General features: G+C 33.3%; 1 protein-coding gene across 13 annotated transcripts in view; it reads left to right on the top strand.

The window, feature by feature from the left end:
• COL21A1 (collagen type XXI alpha 1 chain) overlaps nucleotides 1-20,364 on the top strand; it is a 240,963-nt gene that overhangs the window by 179,191 nt on the left and 41,408 nt on the right. For all 13 annotated transcript variants that reach the window (XM_038554370.1, XM_038554369.1, XM_038554373.1 and 10 more), the window contains 4 exons: nucleotides 8,796-8,849; nucleotides 9,751-9,804; nucleotides 11,084-11,137; nucleotides 11,260-11,313. In XM_038554370.1, the coding sequence (XP_038410298.1) occupies nucleotides 8,796-8,849; nucleotides 9,751-9,804; nucleotides 11,084-11,137; nucleotides 11,260-11,313 (216 nt within the window). The remainder of the gene's footprint in view (nucleotides 1-8,795; nucleotides 8,850-9,750; nucleotides 9,805-11,083; nucleotides 11,138-11,259; nucleotides 11,314-20,364) is intronic.

The raw sequence follows: 20,364 nt of genomic DNA, 5'->3' as shown, positions 1-20,364 counted from the left end.
TCTCTAAGCGGTATAGGAAAGTGGAAAATTCAGAGACTTCATGATAGAAACTGTAAACAGGTTAATCACAGCTATATACTATATGGGCTGTCCCTATCCAATTTAAGAAATCTTTAAATTAGGGATGCTGTAGTTCTTAATGCTTTGCACTGTGTGTGTATGTATTTCTCAGTAAATTTTTCTGAGTATATCCATAGGAAAATTTCCTGGAATTAGAACTGATTACAGGGCCAAATAGTTCAATGCATAATTAAACTGTGATGCAAATTGCCTATGTAACTTTCAATAAGCTTGTATTCACCCAGCAACTGTGCAAAAATATCTTTCCTCACACTCTTATCAGCACTGAGTTTCATTAAAGTTTCTAATTTTCACTAGTGCAAGTTAAAAATGGTATTGGTTTGATTTGCATTTCTTAGTAAGGTAAAGTACCTGGTCATATGATTTTTGGGCATTTTGTTAATTCTCTTTCATTTGCTTTTTAATCATATATATTTATATTTTTTGCTTTGTATTGGGCTGCTGGTCTTTTTGAAAATTGATTTTTTTGAAGATTTATTTATTCATGAGAGACACAGAGAGAGAGGCAGAGACATAGGCAGAGGAAAAAGCAGGCTCCTCACAGGGAGCCCGATGCGGGACTGGATCCCGGGACTCCAGGATCATGCCCTGAGCCAAAGGCAGGTGCCCAACCTCTGAGCCACAGGTGTCCCTGAAAATTGATTTTTATAGAAATTCCATAGATTGTATGAAAACATTTTTTCCCAGTTTATATTGTGTATTTGACTTGGCTTTTGGAATTTTAATCATACATAAAATTAAAATTTTTATATATATGTAGATTTTTTTCCTTTTTTCTGTTGTTTGTTTCTATATAGAAGGATTCCACATTCCAACATTGTGATGATAACTTATTATCTTTAGACTTTTGTTATTTTATATTTTAATCTTTGTAGTTTTGGTATTTATAGTTAGGTGAACATTCATATTTTTCCCTCTTTTTTCCTAAATGGATAGCCAGTTGCCACAACAATATTTATGGAATATCACTTTTTTCTCCATTTATTTGAAAACTGCTCACTATTGCTAAATTTCCATTTTCATATGGGTCTGTGCTTTTGGCTTTCCATTCTGTTCCATTTATCTGTCTACATTCTCTCCAACACCAAATTGTTCTTAATTGTTGTCACTTCATAATATGATTTAATCTTGGCAGGCCTAGTACTTCCTCATTATTCTTTATAATCAAAATTTTCCTGGCTATTCTTGTGTGCTTATTTTTCCAGATAAGCTCAGTATCTTTTCTTCAATTTCTTAGAAATTCCTATTCTTATTTTAACCAGGATTCCTTTGAATTTATATATTAATTATAGAATCATTGACATAACTTCAATACTGAGTTTTCTCTTTTAAGATTATGATTTATTCACCTTTTTATTTTAGTCTTGAAACTCAGTGAAATAACCCTGAAATTTTTTTCATATTGGTCTCCAACATTATTGAAGACTATATCTTGGCATTTTTATCTTCTTTGTTCCTATTATAAATGGAACCTTTAATATATTTTCATATTGCTTATTTTTTATATATAAAAACTTCTTGTGTATTTTTATTTTTTAAAAAGTTTTTATTTATACATGAGAAACACAGGGAGGCAGAGACATAGACAGAGGGAGAAGCAGGCTCCCTCTGGGGAGCCTGATGCAGGACTTGATCCCAGGACCCCGACATCATGACCTAAGCCAAGAGTAGACACTCAACCACTGAGCCACCCAGGTGCTCCATATATTACCTTTTTAAAGTAGGAATTAATTGCATATTCAGTTATTTAGGGTATTAGGTATATTGGTATATTAGATATATGATCATACATAAAATAATTTGCTTCCTTCTAGCTTTTTAACCTCTTATTTTTCTATTTTGTCTAAATTTATTGGCTAGTCAAGACTGACTAGAAAAACATTAAAAATAGTGGTGATGTTGGGTGACTTTTAAGTTTCAAACTTAGTCTCTTTTAGTTCTTGTTTGTGGCTTCCTTGATAGTACAAATCTTTCAACAGCAGATGCATATTTGTGATTTTGTATCTTTGCCTTTTGATTTCAGCCAATGGCAGAAACTACAGTCCTTTAATCATGGCCCTCCACATTAATTTATTAACTACTAAGAATCAATGATAAGTGACTTAAATTTATCAGACATCCTTTACACTAGTTGTTTTTCTTGAGCCATTCTGTCCACCTTGAAAGGATTTATTGGACCCATCTTCATTGATTCAGAGGATTTAAGAATAATTTTTATGGTTACATCCTTGGTTTGCTTCTTTCCAGAGACTGCTTTAATTGAAATTCTTTTAAAGGTCTTCTCCAGTTTCATCATTTACCTGTTAGAGATAAGAAACAAGTTGTATCTTCCAATTCCAGTATTTTTGGACTTGGTCTATTCCTTTTAATTACTTCTTGCAAGTCAGCTGATTCTTTTCTGAGCTTCTTTCTTTTACGGTGCCTTTTGTAAACAGCCAATACCGGTCAATTTATGGATACCAACATTTTGTTTTCTAATTAACAGTAGACTATTAGACTATAGTTAAGTTTTTGAAGAGTCAGAAGTTATATGTGGATTTTCAACTGTATGGGGGTCAGCCCCTCAATCCCTGCATTGTTCAAAGGCTTACTGTAATATGTTTGGGTAACAGTTTCTTGTATTCTGTATTTTGTAGATATTGTTTCAATATTCCTCAACAATTTGCTCACTAAATTTCTCTCCTCTGTTTCTCTCCTTGCCTTGCCCTGCTTAACTGCTTTATGTTAACATGTATGCTGTGGCTTTTTATTCTATTTAAAAATCTTGCTTATGCACCTGACGGTAACTTTGTACAGATTTTTATTTTTATTTTTCAATGTGGGTGAATGCTCCTAGTCTCTGCACTTCATCTGAGATTTGTTTGTTACCTCTGGTAAATAAAAATATGAAGATTATGTCTTCTATAACTTGTAGTCAGAGAGCGGAAGTCTTAGTTGGGACTTTGTTCAGCCTGAATAGTGAATCCTGGCTTGTCCTCTTTCTTCTGTATTTTTATCAAGTATTTATTGTCCAGCTAAATTCCATTTTATCAAGAGTGTATCTTAGTCTAGTCTGGCCATCAACAGGTTACTTCAATGCAGCTTCTGAAGAGTTAGCACAGGTAGACTTCTTAATTTAATCTTTTCTCTGTGTAGAAATTGTTACCACTCCTTCCTGCCCCAAGCAAAAAGGAAAAAAAAAATCAGAAAGTAGTTTTGGTTCTCCCATTAGGAGTCTGCATGGAGGGGACAGAATATTATCTAATTTTCTTGTTGTGCTCTTGGTCTCCCCCTAAATCCTAGCTTTTTCTTTTATTCTTTGATTAAATTGTTGTATTTTAGGATTAATAAGCTCTAGAATGTGTGGGCTTTTAGTGGATCTTCTGTCTTCCTCTCTTTCTCACTCTCTCTCTCTCATACACAGATTGTTTTTAATCTTTAGTGGAAAATTAAGACAGTCAAGGGAAAGCTATTACTCACAAGAAGGACGTCCTTTACAAGCCAAAAAATACTATTCCTCTTTAGACCAGAAACAAACCCCAAAATACAGTGGTGTAATTGAGAAAGATTTTTCTCATGTAGACAGTTGATTATATATTCTACAAAGACTCATGTTTTTCCTTCTTCTTGGTCTAGTCTCCCTAAGAGTGTTGTTCTCCTCTACATAGACTAGGCTACATCATTATTCACTGACCTGCATTCTAATCTGATGGGAAAGGGGAAAGAGAAGCATAGCAGTAACTCCCCTTTTAATAAATTCTGTGGAAGTTGTGGGCCATATCCTTTACACATTCTGCTAGCAAGAACTTTGTTAGTGGCCATGCTTAACTGCAAAAGAGCCTAGGAAATATAGTCTCTACTTAGGAAGCTGTGTGCCCAGATAAAAATCTTCTCTGTGGTAGTAAAAGGTGAATAGATTTTTGTTTATAACCATGAGCCTAGCATTCTTTTTATATAAGATACACTTATAGATAAAGTAACCAAACATAATACAGGTAGATCTAAACTCCCGTAAAACAACAACCTTGGAATAATAATTATGGTAATAAAACCTAATATGACACACAGAAAAAAGAAGATGCTCTACATTTTTGGAATCTGAAAAGACCCAAGGAAGCTCAATCTTAAGATTAAAAAGTAATAGTCATGTGAGAGAAAATCACTTTTGTGCGTATGTGTGTGTGTGTGTGTGTGTGCACATGTATGCATGCATGCAGATACCCCAAAAGCTTAGGAAATGATAATACAAAGTATTTCTGAAAATGGAGGTGAATTGAAAGTAGAGATAAAAATGGAAGCATGAATATTCCTTTAAGAACAGGGAGATCCTGCTTTCCTTTCCTAACCTCTGTATAGTTAAGTGAATCTCCCTTCTTCTACCCTGGCAGGATATATAAATTTATTATCTGGAAACAAAACTGAAGATCTCTATACTGGAAAGAAAAGGTGGAGTTGGCAAAGATTCTTCTGTGGGGAATCCACCGATAGAGCTGTTTAGTTAAATGTCCCAACTACACCATAGATGGAAATTCTCAGTCAATGGACAGTACTCACTGAGAGATTATCATCAATTTACATGTAAACTGACCATTAGGAACTAGAGAATATCTTAGGAAAATTAAAGATCAGCAAAAAATCTTAGAAGAACTGATAAAAGACCTAAGGAAAAGATTTGAAAAACTGTCATTAGTGCCCTTAGGGAGGGAGCACCCCTGATAGATCCTGCTTCAGCTGTGTTCCTTGGTAGGAAGTGATGGGTCTTCAGGGCCAGTGTAGAGGCACTCTTGTAACACATGACTCCCTTTTAGAACACATTCCAGATCCTGGATCCTGACATTCCTTTCATATAACACCCCAGTTCCATTCCCAGGATCTGCAGGCCTATTTCCTGTCTCTGTCCTGCTAGGTGCCTTCTAATACAGTATGCTTAGATGTAGCCAAGGGAAAGTTGATTATGTGAAATGTGGATGGAGTTTGGATGTGTGGTCTCAGAGCACATGAGTAAGCATGGGGTCATTATAGATGAAAAGTCTCCCATAGCGCTTAGCATAATGGATGATTATAGACCATATCCATGCCTATTGTACAATTTTACATTGTAAGACTCTATAAGCAAACAGAAGTTCCTACAAGCTTTCCGAGAGGGACAAACCCTACAACTACCAAAAAATATATGTCATATACAAATGATCAGAATCAAAAAGGCTTCAAACACCTCACTGGTGACACTGAAGTCAAGAAGGGAATGGATCAGAGTGTTCAAAGTTCTGAAAGAAAAAAAAATTCTAAACTATTATATCTCTATATGTGAATTATTAATTATGTAAGTGAATAGAATAAAGATATTTTCAGAAATTTGTCTCTCATGAATTCTTCAGGAAACTATGGGATGATATATTCCCCTAACAAGGGAATAAACACATATAAAGAAGAGAACAAATATATACTGAAATAAGTGAGAAGGCTCTAGAAAAGACAAAGGATATCAAAGTTTCAATGTATACGAGTATATTTTAAAATGGTTTTGACAATTGGAGATTGCAGTTCAATTCTGTAATAAGTTAATTAGGAAACTAAGTAGCCAGCCCCCTGCCCTGTACCAAAACAGGCAATTTTTAACTGTAGGGCAAGAAGAGGCAAGCAATCAGCATATTTATGGCTTAGTTGTGAATCTTAATATCAGAAACGATGATCAAAGTTGTGATAGAAAGCTAAGGGGATTTGTGCTTCCTAGAGGTGGAGATGGCGAGAGGGTTGTTAGGTGGTTTCAGAAGTTGATCCTCCTCTTTCATAGTCGGAGGTCAGTAGACAATGCTGGAAACTGAAAATGCAGTAGCAGTGTAACCGTGTGGTCTGGTGATTTGAGCTGATAGAGATATGGAAGCTTAAAATGAAAAAAGCTGCTTTTGGAGAATTTTATCCCTTCAAGAACTATGTCACTCTTTATGTGAATAATTTTTTTAAAAATTAAGATTTAAGTGTGAGATGCCTGGGTGGCTCTGTGGTTGAGCATCTGCCTTTGGCTCAGGGCATGATCCCAGGTCTGGGGAATTGAGTCCCATATCAGGCTCGTGGGAGGAGCCTGCTTTTCTGTCTATGTCTCTGCCTCTCTCTGTCTGTCGCTCATGAATAAATAAATAAATAAATCTTTAAAAAAATAAAAGGGATTTAAGTTTAAAATTTTTCTTAAGTGTAGCTGACATAATGCTACTTTAACTTCAGGTGTACAATATAGTGACTTAGTGTCTCTATACATTATGTTATATGTCACCACAAGTGTAGCTCCCATCTGTCACCATATAGTGTTACTACAATATCATTGATTATATTCCCTATGCTGTGCCTTTTATACCTTTGACTTATTCATTCCATAACTGGAAGCTTGTATCTCCTACTGCCCTTCACCCACTTTGATCATCCTTCCACTCCTCTTCTTTCTGGCAGCATTCAGTTTTTTCTCTGTAATTTATAAGTCTGCTTCTCCTTTTGGTTTATTTGTTTTGTTTTTAGATTCCACATAAGAATGAAATCATATGGCATTTGTTTTTCTCAGTCTGACTTATTTCAGTTAGTATAATGCTATCTAGGTCTATCTGTATTATTGTAATGGCAAGATACTCTTTTTATGGCTGCATAATATTCCATCATATATATACATGTATACATATCACATTTTCTTTTATCTGTTCATCAATTAATGGACATTTGGGGTGTTTCCCTATCTTGGCTATTATAAATAATGCTGCAGTAAATGTAGGGGTTCATATATCTTTTTAAATTAACATTTTTATTTTCTTTGTGCAAATACCTAGTAATGGAATTTTGGAACATATGATATTTCTATTTTTAATTTTTTGAGGAAACCCAATACTGTTTTTCCTGGTGGCTGTACCAGTTTCCTTTTTCTTCATATCCTTGCCAATACTTGTTATTTCTTATCTTTTTGATTTTAGCCATTTTGACAGGCGTGAGGTGATACCTCATTGTGGTTTTGATTTGAATTTCCCTGATGATGAGTGATGTTGAGCATCTTTTCATTGTATGTTGGCTATCAGTATGTCTTTGGAAAAATGTATGTTCACATCCTCTACTCATTTTAAAATCATATTTTTAAATATTGGGTTGTATAAGTTCTTCATATTTTAAAAATATTAACCTTTTATTGGATATATCATTTGCAAATATCTTCTCCCCTTCAGTAGGTTGCCTTTTTGTTTTATTGATAATTCCTTTGCTGTTCAAAACCTTTTTATTTGTATGCAGTCCCAAGAATTTATTTTTGCTTTTGTTTCCTTTGCTTTAGCAGACATATCCAGAAAAATGTTTTGACAGCCAGTGTCAGAGAATTTTTGCTTGTGCTCCCTTCTAGAATTTTTCTGGCTTCAGGTCTCAGTTAGGTCTTTAATCCCCTTGAGCTTATTTTTGTGTGTGGTATTAGGAAGTGTTTGTTTCATTTTTTTGCATATAGTTGTCCAGTTTCTCCAGCACCATTTATTGAAGAAACTGTCTTTTCCCCATTGTATGTCCTTGTTTTCTGTTATAGATTAATTGAGCATATAAGCATGGGTTTATTTCTGGGCTTTCTATTTTATTTTATTGATCTTTGTGTTTATCTTTGTGAAATACCATACAGTTTCGATTACTATAGCTTTGTATCTTGAAGTCTGGAAGTATGATACCTCCAGCTTTTTTCTTCTTTCTCAAGATTCCTTTGACTACTTGAGATCTTTTGTGGTTCCATACAAATTTTAACATTATTTGTTCCAGTTATGAAAAAAATACTGATGGTGCTGTGATAGGGATTACATTGAATTTAAGTTTTCAAAGTATAGGTTTTTTTTACTTCCTTGATTAAGTTTATCCCTAGGTATTTCATTCTTTTTTGATGCAGTTGTGAACGTGATTCTTTCCTTATTTTTTTTCTTTCTGCTGTTTCATTATTAGTGCATAGAAATGCTACTCATTTCTGGGTATTAATTTTGTATCCTTCAACTTCACGGTGTTCATGTACTACTAACAGTTTTTTGTTTTTGTTTTTGTTTTTGCTGCATCTCCAAAATTTTGGATCATTGTGTTTTCATTTTCATTTGTCTCCATGTTTTTTGATTTAACCAAGGAGGTAAAAGACCTTTATTCTGAAAACTAAAACACTAATGAAAGAAATTTAAAATGACAGAATGGAAAGATATTTATACCCAGGGATTAGAAGAATTAAGATGTCCGCACTACCTGAAACAGTCTACAGATTTAGTGCAATCCCTATAAGAATACCAACACCATTTGGGATGCCTGGGTGTCTCAACTGGTTAAGTAACTAATCTTGATTTTGGCTCAGATCAGGCTCATGAGATGGAGCCCTGCATTGGGCTGATCATAGAGCCTGCTTAAGATTCTTTCTCTCTCTGTCTCTGTCTCTGTCTCTCTCTCCCAGACCTCCTTTAGCCCCTCCCCCCCGCTCACACTCCCATAAAATATATATGTTATATAAAACAACAGCATTTTTCACAGAACTGGAACAAGTTCGCCTAAGTCTCAAAATACTTTCCTTTTCTAATTATAAAGGAAACTCTGATAAATGAGGATTGATTTTTCATAGAGATAGGGTTTTGATGTAGATACGTGTTTAACTGTTCAAAGATTTTTTTCCAGTGGATTTTGACAAGGGTGAAGTTGTGTATATGATATTTTTTAGGCTGAAATGTATTTCCTTTGATTAATTTTAGTTTTATTTTCAGGGTGACCGTGGACTTCCTGGTTTTCCAGGGCTTCATGGAATCCCAGGATTAAAGGTTGAAAAAAATCTAGTCTTCTCATATTCTACAATATTGCATTTTATTTCAAATTAAAAGTATTTTATGTTACAAATGTGTTACGGATAAATGCTCAAATATAAGGTGTATTAAAGTAAATGATTGGATTACTATCATAGTTTACATAAAGCTCTTTACAAATTTTCTTTAAAATTTCTGGTCACAAAGTTTATGGTATTTAGACATTGATGAGTAAGTTTTAATATATGGAAATTCTTTTAACTATAAGCCCTGAAAGAAAAAAAAAAAACTATAAGCCCTGTACTTCAGGCCCTGTTATGGTACCAACCATCCTTATTTTTCCTTGTTTTTCTTCAGAAAGCCTCAAAAATAGGGCTTTTGTAAACAAAACTTAAATTATTTTATTTCTATTTTATTTTATGTTGGCATATTAAACCTTGTTTATAATTGATGTTTTTTTCTTTATCCTTTAAGAGACATTTTCATATTTCTCTAAAATTCAGTATTTTAATTCCAGTTAGTAAACATACAGTGTTATCTTACTTTCATGTGTGTGATGAGTGATCCAACAACTGTATACCTTATTATTCAGTATTCTTCATAAGTTTACTCTTAATTACTCTTAATCCCCTTCACCTATTTTCCCACCCTCCACCTCTCCTCTGATATGCTTTATTTTAAACGAGTACCCTTAAAGTTACTTTTTTTTTAAGCAAGAACATTTTTTACTTGAAGCATACTTCAGAATACATCATTTGAAAAGATATATATAGAACAAATAATAGAATACACATTTTCTTCAAGTACACACAAAAAAATCCCCTGGTTAAATCACATAAAGAGAGACATAACAAATATTGGAATTAAAATAAAAAACTTAAATAAAAATAAAATTCAGTATTTATATTTTATTTTTTAGGGTGAAATGGGCCCCAAAGGAGATAAAGGATCAACTGGATTTTATGGCAAAAAGGAAAGTATGGATTATAACATAAAGAATCTGTAATGAACTTTGGAATGTCATGGAAGTAGAAAACTTGTATTCCTGTCTCAGCTCACCATTATAGCAATTAGCTTTGTTCACCTTTCTCAGGAAATTTATTGGAAATAATGAAAAAATAGAAAAATACCTGGTATATGGTATTTTATAAGACTATGTTGTGTTATTGATCATTCTGAGTTTTTAAAGAATTTATGGAGAGAGATTCCTTAGGAGGAAGTAAATGGTAGCTGCTTAACAGCATGTCCATGGAGAATCACTGTTAGGGGCTTCTGATTTCTTCACATTAAAAGAATATTATATTTTCTGTATATTATATTTAAAATACTCACTGGTTTTTAATTTTGCCAAGATATGGTTTCTATGTTTAGATGCTTGTAATAATCCTGCATTCACTAATATATATATATTTTAATTCACCAATATTTTTAATGTTGTTGTGTCCACTGGCCTGGTAAAATAATGCTTTGCCAGAAGTTGTAGAGCTAACACAAGCTGTAGTTTATGAATTCTGTCATTACATAAAGAGGTTAACTTACTTTTAACTTAAGTTTGAGTTGGAATTTTTGTTTTTATTTTTAAAATTTTTTAAAAATTTAAATTAATTTGCCAACATATAGCATAATACCCAGTGCTCATCATATCAGGTGCCCTCCTTAATGCCAGTCACCCAGTTACTCCATTCCCCCACCCACCTTCCCTTCTGCAGCCCTTTGTTTCCCAGAGTCAGGAGTCTCTCATGGTTTGCCTTCCTCTCTCATTTTTCCTGTATTGGATTTTTTGAATCCTGTTGTTCCTCCTCTGGGGAAATGGTGTCTAGAGGCATTCCGAATAGTTCAGCTACCATCCCAGGCTAACCTACAGTACAGTCTCAAGCAAAACTAGGCTGTCCAGAACTCTTGGTAAAAGAGTTGTTTACCTTTATACAAAGAAAGTTGAGAAACCACCAAGATCCGCATATGTATGCCCAAGCCAACTTCAAAGAATTTGTGCTGTGAGACCTAAAGTCTTAGGAATTTGCCTAAAATGAAAAAACATGTCAGCAGGGCTATGGTGGTTCCATATGTGCTACATGTGGCCAGGCCAAGGTCAAACATGCTTTCTTTATTGAAGAGCAGAAAATCATTGTGCGAAGTGTTGAATGCATAAGCACAAAGTCAGCTAAACAAACAAAAAATGAAGCTTCTCTGAGTAATAAAAACAAAAATTAAACATAAAATTTTTGGTTTCTAAGTGTGTGTTTTTAATACAGGGTGCAAAAGGTGAAAAGGGGAATTCTGGTTTTCCTGGCCTCCCTGGACGTGCTGTGAGTTCGATAGAAAAAGTTCTTGAGTATTTTACTTTAAATAAAAATTGCCTTATACTGTCTTCCTTTAGAAAGAAAAATTAGTGCAAAAATGTATTAAAATTCATGTATTTATTTTTTAGGGAGAACCAGGAAGACATGGCAAGGATGGATTAATGGGTAGCCCTGGTTATAAGGTATTTACATAAAAAAACCGAAAGATTTCTGTACTTGTGAGTGAATGTTGGAAAAAATGTGCTGATCTTTGACATTTTTAAAAATTATGACATTGGTATAAAATAATAAATAAAATTAATAATAAATAAATAAATAAATATAAAATGTTTTATTTACTGTTGTTTTACTGTTGTTGGCATATAGTTATTCATAACAGCCCCATGTGATCTTTTTTATTTCTGTGGCATCAATTTTAATGTCTTCTCTCTTTTTTCTTAGTCTAGTTAACTAAGGATTTGTCTATATTTTAGATCTTTTTGAAACATCAATTCTGGCTACTTTCTATCTGTGGACTAGCCCATTCTGAATGTGGAGTTTTAGTTGACATTTCCATTATGACTGGCAATCTTTTTATGGGCTGGTTGGCCCGTTGGTCTGATCTTATTTTGTGAGATGTCTATTCAATAAACATTTGACCATTTATTAAAATTTGGGGTTTTATTTTCTTATTAATGAGCTGTAAGACTTCCTTATGTATTTTGGATATAACTCCTTTATCAGATATATGTTTGAAAATACTTCCTTGACATCTTTGGATTGTTTTTTCACTTTCTTAGTTGTGTCTTTGGATAGGGGAAAGTTTTTAATCTGGATGAAGTCCAATTTCTTGTTTTTTTGTGGTTCATGCCTTTTGTGTCATATTTAAGAATATTTACCTAACCTAAAGTTACAAGATTTTCTCTTTTCTTCTAAAAGAAAAAGAATTGGATTTTTCTGAACACTTAGAAAATTATATTTTCTAAAATTTTATCATCTTAGCCTTTAAATTTAGGCCTAGGATTCATTTTGATGATTTTAATTTCTATGTATAACATGAGGAAAAAGTCAAGATTGATTTTTTTTTTTTCATTAGTAGACCCACTTCTTTCAGGATCATTTGTTAAAAAGACTATCATTTCCCATTGAATTACATGAGCATTTTTGCCAAATAAGATTTGATTGATGCATGTGAAACTATTTTTGGACTCTCCACTAATCTGTACTTCTTTTGTCAACAACACGCTGTCTTGATTATCATAGCTTTAGAGTCTTGAAATCTGACAGTGTAGGTATCTAAATTTGTTTTTCTTTTTAAAATTGTAATGAATATACTAGGTGTATGTAAATTCCACATAAGCCGAAGTGTCAGCCTGAAAAATTTTACAGAAAAGTCTTCTGAGTTCTATGAAGTATACTTTTTTGTTTGAAATAATTTTAGATTTACAGGAAAGTTGCAGATAGAGTACACAGAGTTCCTGTACATAGTTTACCCAGTTTCTCCTGATGTTAACACCTTACATTACTATGGCACATTTGTTAAAACCAAGAAATCAGTATCAACACATTGCTGTAAATTGAACTCCATAGTTTATTTGAATTTTATTAGTTTTTCACTAATGTCTGTTGCATGATCTAATTGAGGATATACCATAAAGCATTATTTTGTTATGCCTCTTTAGTCTCTTCCAATCTATGATAATTTCAGTTTTGTGTTTTTCATGACTTTGACAGTTTTGAAGAGCTTTGGTTAGGTATTTTGTACAATGTTACTCAATGTGGGTATTTCAGATGTTTTCCTCATGTTAGGCTGGAATTACAGGTTTTGTTTTTGTTTTATTTTGTTTTGGTGGGGAGAGAAGGATAACACAAAGGTTAAGTGCCCATTTCATATGAGGGGGTATTGTTATCCACATGATTAGTCATTGATTATATTAACTTTGATCATTTGGCTATGGTAGTATTTGTCATGTTTCTTCACTATGAAGATACTGCTTTTTCCCTTCCACATTCATTTTTTGGAATTGGGTTACCAAGTCCAGCTCCTACTCAAGATGGGGCAGCAAGGCTCTCTTAGAAGACAGTATATACATATCTTTACACTTATTTGAGGAGAGTTATGGTTGTAACAGTAAGTCTTCCAATCCATGACTGGTATGTCATTACAATTATAATTTTTCTTTAATTTATCTCAGCAATGTTTTGTAGTTTTCAGTGTACAGATCTTAAGTATCTTTTAAATTTGCACCCCAATATTTTATTTTTAAAATACTCTTGTGAATAGATTTTTCAAGATTTATTTATTTTTTGTTGCCAGCATATGAAAATAGAATTAGTTGGGTATGTTGATCATATATCTTACAATATATTGCTAAACTCATTGATTCCTGCAACTTATTTTGTAAATTCCTTAGATTTTTTTTACATAGATAAATGATAATATTGTTTAGAAATAAAAACAGTTTTCTTCTTCTAATCTATATGACTTAAAATTATTTTAGTAATTTTATTTCACTCTACAGGCCCTCCAATACAGTATTGAAGGACTGAGCGTGGACATTTTTGCCTTTTTCTGATGTTAGGTAGTCTTTTTTTTTTTTTTTTTCATTAGGTAGTCTTTTACCAGTAACTGTTAGTGGTTGGTTTTATGTAGAAACCCTTCACCAGCTTGAGGAAGTTCCTTTTTATTTGTAGTCTTTTAAGAGTTTTTCTCTTTAGTTATGATTAGGTGTTGAATTTTGTCAAAAACATTTTTCTGCATTTATTGATTTGTATTATTTTTCTCCCTTTTTTCATTAATATGTATAACATTGATTTTTGTTTGTTACACTAATCTTGCATTAGTGGGATAAATGCCAATTGGCTATTTTATATTATTATATACTACTGGATTCAATTAGGAAATACTTTATTATGGACTTTTATGTCTGTCTTCATGAGATAGTGGTCAGTAGTTTTCTTGTGATTTTTTTGTATGGCTTTGGTATCAGGATAATACTAGCTTTTCTTTCTGAAAGAGTTTGTGTAGAAATGGTATCATCGTTTCCTTGTTTGGTAGAATTTCCCAATGAAATCATCTGGATTTGAGCTTTGTAAGTGTAAAGAAGATTCTAATTACTGATGAAATCCCTTTACTAAATATTGGGCTTTTTAAGTTTCTCTTCTTGAGTAAGTTTTGGTAATTTGTACCTTTCAAGAAATTAGTTAATTTCATTTCATTTTCAGTTTGTTTGCATATTTTATGTATAACACTGCAATATTCTTGTCCTTTTAAAATTATTTATTTTGTTATGTTCAAATTTTTAATTCCAGTGTAGTTATCATACAGTGTTACATTAGTTTCAGGTGTACAGTACAGTGATTCAACAATTCTATCTTTACTCAGTGTTCATCATGAAAAGTGTACTCTTTAATCCTCATCACCTATTTCATCCATCCCCTCATGGGCCTTCCCTCTGGTAACCATAAGTTCTCTATAGTTAAGAGTCTTTTTTCTTGGTTTTTCTCTCCCTTTTATTTCTCTTTGCTCATTTGCTTTGTTAAATTACACATATGAGTAAAATCACATGGTATTTGTCTATTTCACTTAGCATTGTACTTTGTAGCTCCATCCATGTTGTTGAAAATGGCAAAATTTAATTATTTTTTATGGCTGAATAATATTTTTTGTGAGTAGGGGGTGTATATCACTTCTTTATCCATTCATCTATTGATGGATACTTGGGCTACTTTCTTAATTTGTCTATTGTAAATAATGTTACAATAAAAAGGGGTACATGTATCCCTTTTAATTAGTGTTTTTGTATTCTTGGGGTAAATACCTAGTAATGCAATTATGGATCATAGGATAGTTCCATTTTTAAACTTTTGAGGAACCTCCATACTGTTTTCCACCGTGGCTGTACCAGTTTGTGCTCCCACCAAAAGTGCATAAGGATTCCTTTTTATCCACATCCTCTCCAACACTTGTTTCTTGTGTTTTATATTTTAACCATTCTGACAGGTATGAGAAGATATCTAATTGTAGTTTTGATTTGCATTCCCTGATGATAAGTGATGATGAGCATCTTTTCATGGATCTGTTGGCTGTCTGTAAGTCTTCCTGGGAAAATGTCTGTTCATGTCTTCTGCCCATTTTTAAATTCGATTACTTGGTTTTTTTGGTTGTGGAGTTGTATACATTCTTTACATTTTTTGGATACTAACCCTTTGTTAGAAACATTACTTGCAAATATATTCTCCCATTTTGGAGGTTGTCTTTTAGTTTTGTTGATTGTTTTTTTCGTTGTGCAGAAGCCTTTTACTTTGATGTAGTCCCAATAGTTTATTTTACTTTTGTTTCCCTTGCCTCAGGAGGCATATCTAAAAAATAGTTTTTATGGCTGATGTTGGAGAAATTACTGCCTGTGCTCTTTTCTAGGATTTTTATAGTTTCAGTTATCACATTTTGAATTTATCTTTGTGTTTGGTATAAGTCAGCAGTCTAGTTTCATTCTTTGCTAGTAGCTGTCCAGTTTTCCCAACACCATTTGTTGAAGAGACTGTCTTTTTCCCATTGGATATTCTTTTCTGCCTTGTCAAAGATTAATTGACCCTATATACATGGGTTTATTTCTGGGCTTTCTGTTCTGTTACATTGATCTATTTGCCTATTTTTGTGCCATATTCTTGTCCTCTTAATGTAGAATTTTTAATGTTCTTTCACTCTTGATATTATATATTTTGTAATAATCATGTATTACTGGTGGTTATGATTGAATTCATCGCACTGCAGAGTTTTCCGTCATCTTCTCCGTTGTCATCTGGGCCTTATGCTCTTTATGTTGAATAGTTTCTTGGTAACTTTCTCTTATTTCTTACGTGGAAATTGATTGGCTTAAGCACTCTATCTCTCATAATAGTAAATTTTCATTCTCTTAGGAAATTAGCCATTTCATCTAGATTTTTCAAATGACTTGTACAGAATTATGCAAATTCCTTTCTGGTTTTTAAGAAGTTTTCTTGGTTTCAGTAATCCCCCTTTGTTGTTTCTTAGGATATTTATGCTTTTGCATTCTAGTTTTTTTTTTGTTTTTGTTTTTTGCTTGATTATAAATGAAATTTTGGCTTCTCTATTATGTTTTTTTTTTTTTTTTGAAAGATCCAACACTGTAATTTAATCATTAATTTTCCACTTTTGGTGTGTTTATTTTTGTCTATACTACTTTTTTCTCATGTTTTTTCTAGATTTTACAATTGATTATTGAATTCATTTATTTTCTTGCCTAATTTTTGCTTTTAGTATTTAAATTATACATATTTTTTGATTATTGCTTCAACTGTAGTCCCTTTATTTTTTATTTTTTTAAAGATTTATTTATTTATTTATTTATTTATTTATTCATTCATTCATTCATGATAGACATAGAGAGAGAGAGAGAGAGAGAGAGAGAGAGAGAGGAGCAGAGACACAGGCAGAGGAAGAAGCAGGCTCCTGCCAGGAACCCGACGCGGCACTCGATCCCGGGTCTCCAGGATCAGGCCCTGGGCCAAAGGCAGGCGCTAAACCACTGAGCCACCCAGGGATCCCTATTCCCTTTATTTTAATGTGCAATGTTTTCATTAACATTATTTTTTAGAAATTCTATAATATTGATTTTCTCTTAGAAATTGTTTAAAAGTCTAAAAAATTTTAGGTTTAAAATCCTTTTATTTTGATTCTGTTGTCAATTTCTGGTTTTACTGTACTATATCAGTGTTATGTATCATTTCTTCTTAATTGGATTTGTTACAATTTTTCTTGGATTTATTATAAATGGTCAATTGTCAGAAATGTTTCCTGTCATATACGAAGGTAAATCTCTATTTTGAGAATGTGAAACTCAATATTCTTTTGTAAAATTTTCTTTATTGAATATATTCTTTAAATATTCTGCATACTTAATTTTTGTTTTGTTTTACCTTTTTGGGACAGAAAGTGAGGTATTTGTGTCCTCTAGTCATTTTCATCTATTCTTCTATCTGTTTCATGAATGTAATCTTTATCTGTTGCATAGATATTTGTAATGTTACATCTTAATTTTGGATTGTGGCTTTTGACATTATCAACTATCACTTTTTTGTCTCCCCTAATAATTTTAGCTGGAAATCTACTTTTTATGTATCAGAATTGCATTTTTTCTTTTTGATTATTCTTACTTGCTTGCTAAACTTTTGCACATTCTTCTATTGTTTGCTTTCTTTTTCAGTAATTTTTAGCTGTTTCTCTTATCTCAGACATAGAGTTAGTCTTTTCTTTTAAAAGAAATCTGAAATTTTTCTCTTTTAAAAGATTGAGTCTATAATAAAATTCACTGATAGGTTTAGTAACATTTTGATACTCATTTTTAAAAATAATAATGCTAAGCCCTAGCAGTAGATATATAAAAATGCCATATTATTTGAAAATCATGCAGGCTAAAACAAATCATAAGACATAGGATTGTTAAGACCTAAACTTGTTTTTGAAGATTTTATTTATTTATTCATGAGAGACACAGAGAGAGAGACACACACATAGGCAAAGGCATAGGCAAAGGGAGAAGCAGGCTCCCTGCAGGGAGCCCAATTCAGGACTCCATCCTAGGACCCTGGGATCACACCCTGAGCTGAAGGCAGAGGCTCAGCCACCCAGGTGCCCCTAGACTCCAAAATTTGGTGGCAGTGGAGCAGTTAACTTTTATGAATCATCCCTTCTGTGCCTAGAGAGATGGCAAGGCATTTTCACAAAGCCTCTTAGTTGATTTTCTTAAAAAAAAAAAAAATCCGTCATGTTGGGAGTATTAATGTCACTTAGACAGTGAGGTCACATTAAGACAGGTGAATTAATTTACCCAGAAATGCAGTCAGTTACATGGCAGAGCTAGAATTCCAGGCCTAGTTTGTATGATTCCACTCTCTGTATGATTCCTCCCAAACTTCTTGTCTGTTTATTTGGTAAGCTGGCAAAAGGTTCCCTAAGTCTTACATTTTTCTGTATATCCCTTGGCATGCTAAAGATTTGTTTACGAACTAAGAATAAACTGTGTAGTAAGTTCAAAGTCAAAATAAAGTATTAAACGACAAAGTAAGGAAACTCCTCAAAATTAAGTTATATTTTAATGGTCAGCCACCTGATTTTGAGGGTTGCTATGACCACAACCTAAATTACTCTCCATTCTTTTAATTTTTTGTGGGTGAGTACTAGAGACCATAGCATGAAAGGAAATACACATGCAATGCAAGTTTTACACGTCTGTTTTTGGTTAAATTTCCTTCTTAAAAATAGCTGCTTTTTGTGGAATAAATCATCTTTGACATTAGCTGTAGAAACTGGATTTAGAAATAATGTTTTAGCATGACATTTTTTCAATTCCTTTATATCAAGAAAGAAATTAATAATAGGATAAATTACAAAAATGGTAAATTAGAGTTAGGGGCATGCTATATGCCTTTTTCCACCAGCTAAACAAATCGACATTTACCAGGTTCTCCATGTTATGAAAGCAATCAAATGATCATATTAGGTTCTGGTCACAATAATGAATTTCACAGGTTAGTTGTATTTTGCATTTAATTATTTTTTGGTAAATAGCCCCAAAGAAATCATCCTTCATCTCCCAATGAAACATCATTCAGTCAGTCAAAAGGAGACTTTCTCGGTAGAGATTATTCACCTCTATCTTGTGATAACTGGTATGCATGATTTTACAACAGCAAATGCTGTATAAGTATTTTCCCCCATTTCCTTTATCCCCTTGATATTCAGCATTAAACAATAAACATCGCGTTCCTCCTCCTTTGATATGCTTTAGTGTTTTTAAAGAAGGGGACGTATACCCTTATATATAGTTTTACATTCTGTTTAGCACAATTCTAAGCATTCTAGGTAATAAAAGAAAACTCATGTATATATTTCTTGCCTTTAAAGAATGTGCAAGTCAGAAAACACCTATATATACAAGATACCTGTTGAATAGCCTGGCTGTTGTAAAACTCAGTGCCAGGTGTAAAACTATACAGTGTCATTGTAGAGAGGTGTTGCAAGAGAAGAAGGGCTATGTAAGTATCTTGAGACATGGTCTAGAGCAGTGGTCGCAAAGGCTACCATATCAGCACTTTTTGGGAACCTGTTGGAAATGCTAATTCCTGGCATCTGCCCCACACCTGTTGAATCAGAAACTCTGGAGTGGAGTCCACAATTTCTCCAGGAAGTTTTTTTTTTTTTAAGATTTTATTTATTCATGAGAGAGAGAGAGCGAGGCGCAGAGACACAGGCAAAGGGAGAAGCAGGCTCCATGCAGGGAGCCCGACATGGGACTCAGTCCTGGGACTCCAGATTCATGCCCTGGGCCAAAGGCAGTGCCAAACTGCTGAGCCACTCAGGCTGCCCTCTCCAGGAAGTTTTGATGCAGCTAGTATAAGAATCAATGCTGTAGATGATAAAGAATAAGTGATACTTTGTTCATATAACTATGTATCATTATGTACAAGAAGTAGCAATAAAAATAAATCCTCAAATAATTTGGGGACTTGGTTATTGCTAATCCTTGATGAGGATTAGTTACTTTTCAAAAAGCTTCATGCCAATTGAAAAAAAAAAAAAAAAACAAAGATTGGGTCATTGGAGAAGTAAAAGGAGAATTTTTTACCAGCCAAAATAGTTATGTAATCCCAGATTTGATTTTACTATTTGACAACTGCCCTTTTCCCTTTATATACAGAAGAGCTAAACTACATGTGCTTAGCAAGTCACATATGACAGTACATGGAGGTATGGGAAGGTAAGTGGCCGAAAGACTTAGATATGCTGTGGTCCTCAGATCATCAGAATCATCTGTTAAAACTAATTTCTGTGCTCCACCATCCAGAGTTTCTGATTGATTAGGTTTGCAGGAGAGCCTGGAATTTTGCACTTTGAAGTTCCCACATGAAGTGAAGCTCTGCTGGCTGATGTGAGGGCCATACATGAGAACCAATGGCTTGGATGAATCCTCCTGACTGTTAATATATATAGTCATTGCAGTATTTCCTTGCTTTATTAGGTCCCAGCATATCCTGTTTCTTTAATTTTTCAGACTTTTTGACCTAGAGCTTTTAAGCTTAGTGGATCCTAAAAATATCTTTGTTTCTCTTTGGTATTTTCATAAGCTTTTCTGTAGAACCATTAGGCCAGCAGCACCTCCCTTCCCAATTTGGTTAATTTAAAGAAACGTTATTCTTTACTCCCTCTGTTGTCAGCTGTCAGCTAGTGTTTG

This window comes from Canis lupus, chromosome 12 (genome assembly GCF_011100685.1).
Source record: "Canis lupus familiaris isolate Mischka breed German Shepherd chromosome 12, alternate assembly UU_Cfam_GSD_1.0, whole genome shotgun sequence".
Taxonomy (NCBI): domain Eukaryota; kingdom Metazoa; phylum Chordata; class Mammalia; order Carnivora; family Canidae; genus Canis; species Canis lupus.
This window is presented reverse-complemented; position numbering and strand designations above follow the sequence as displayed.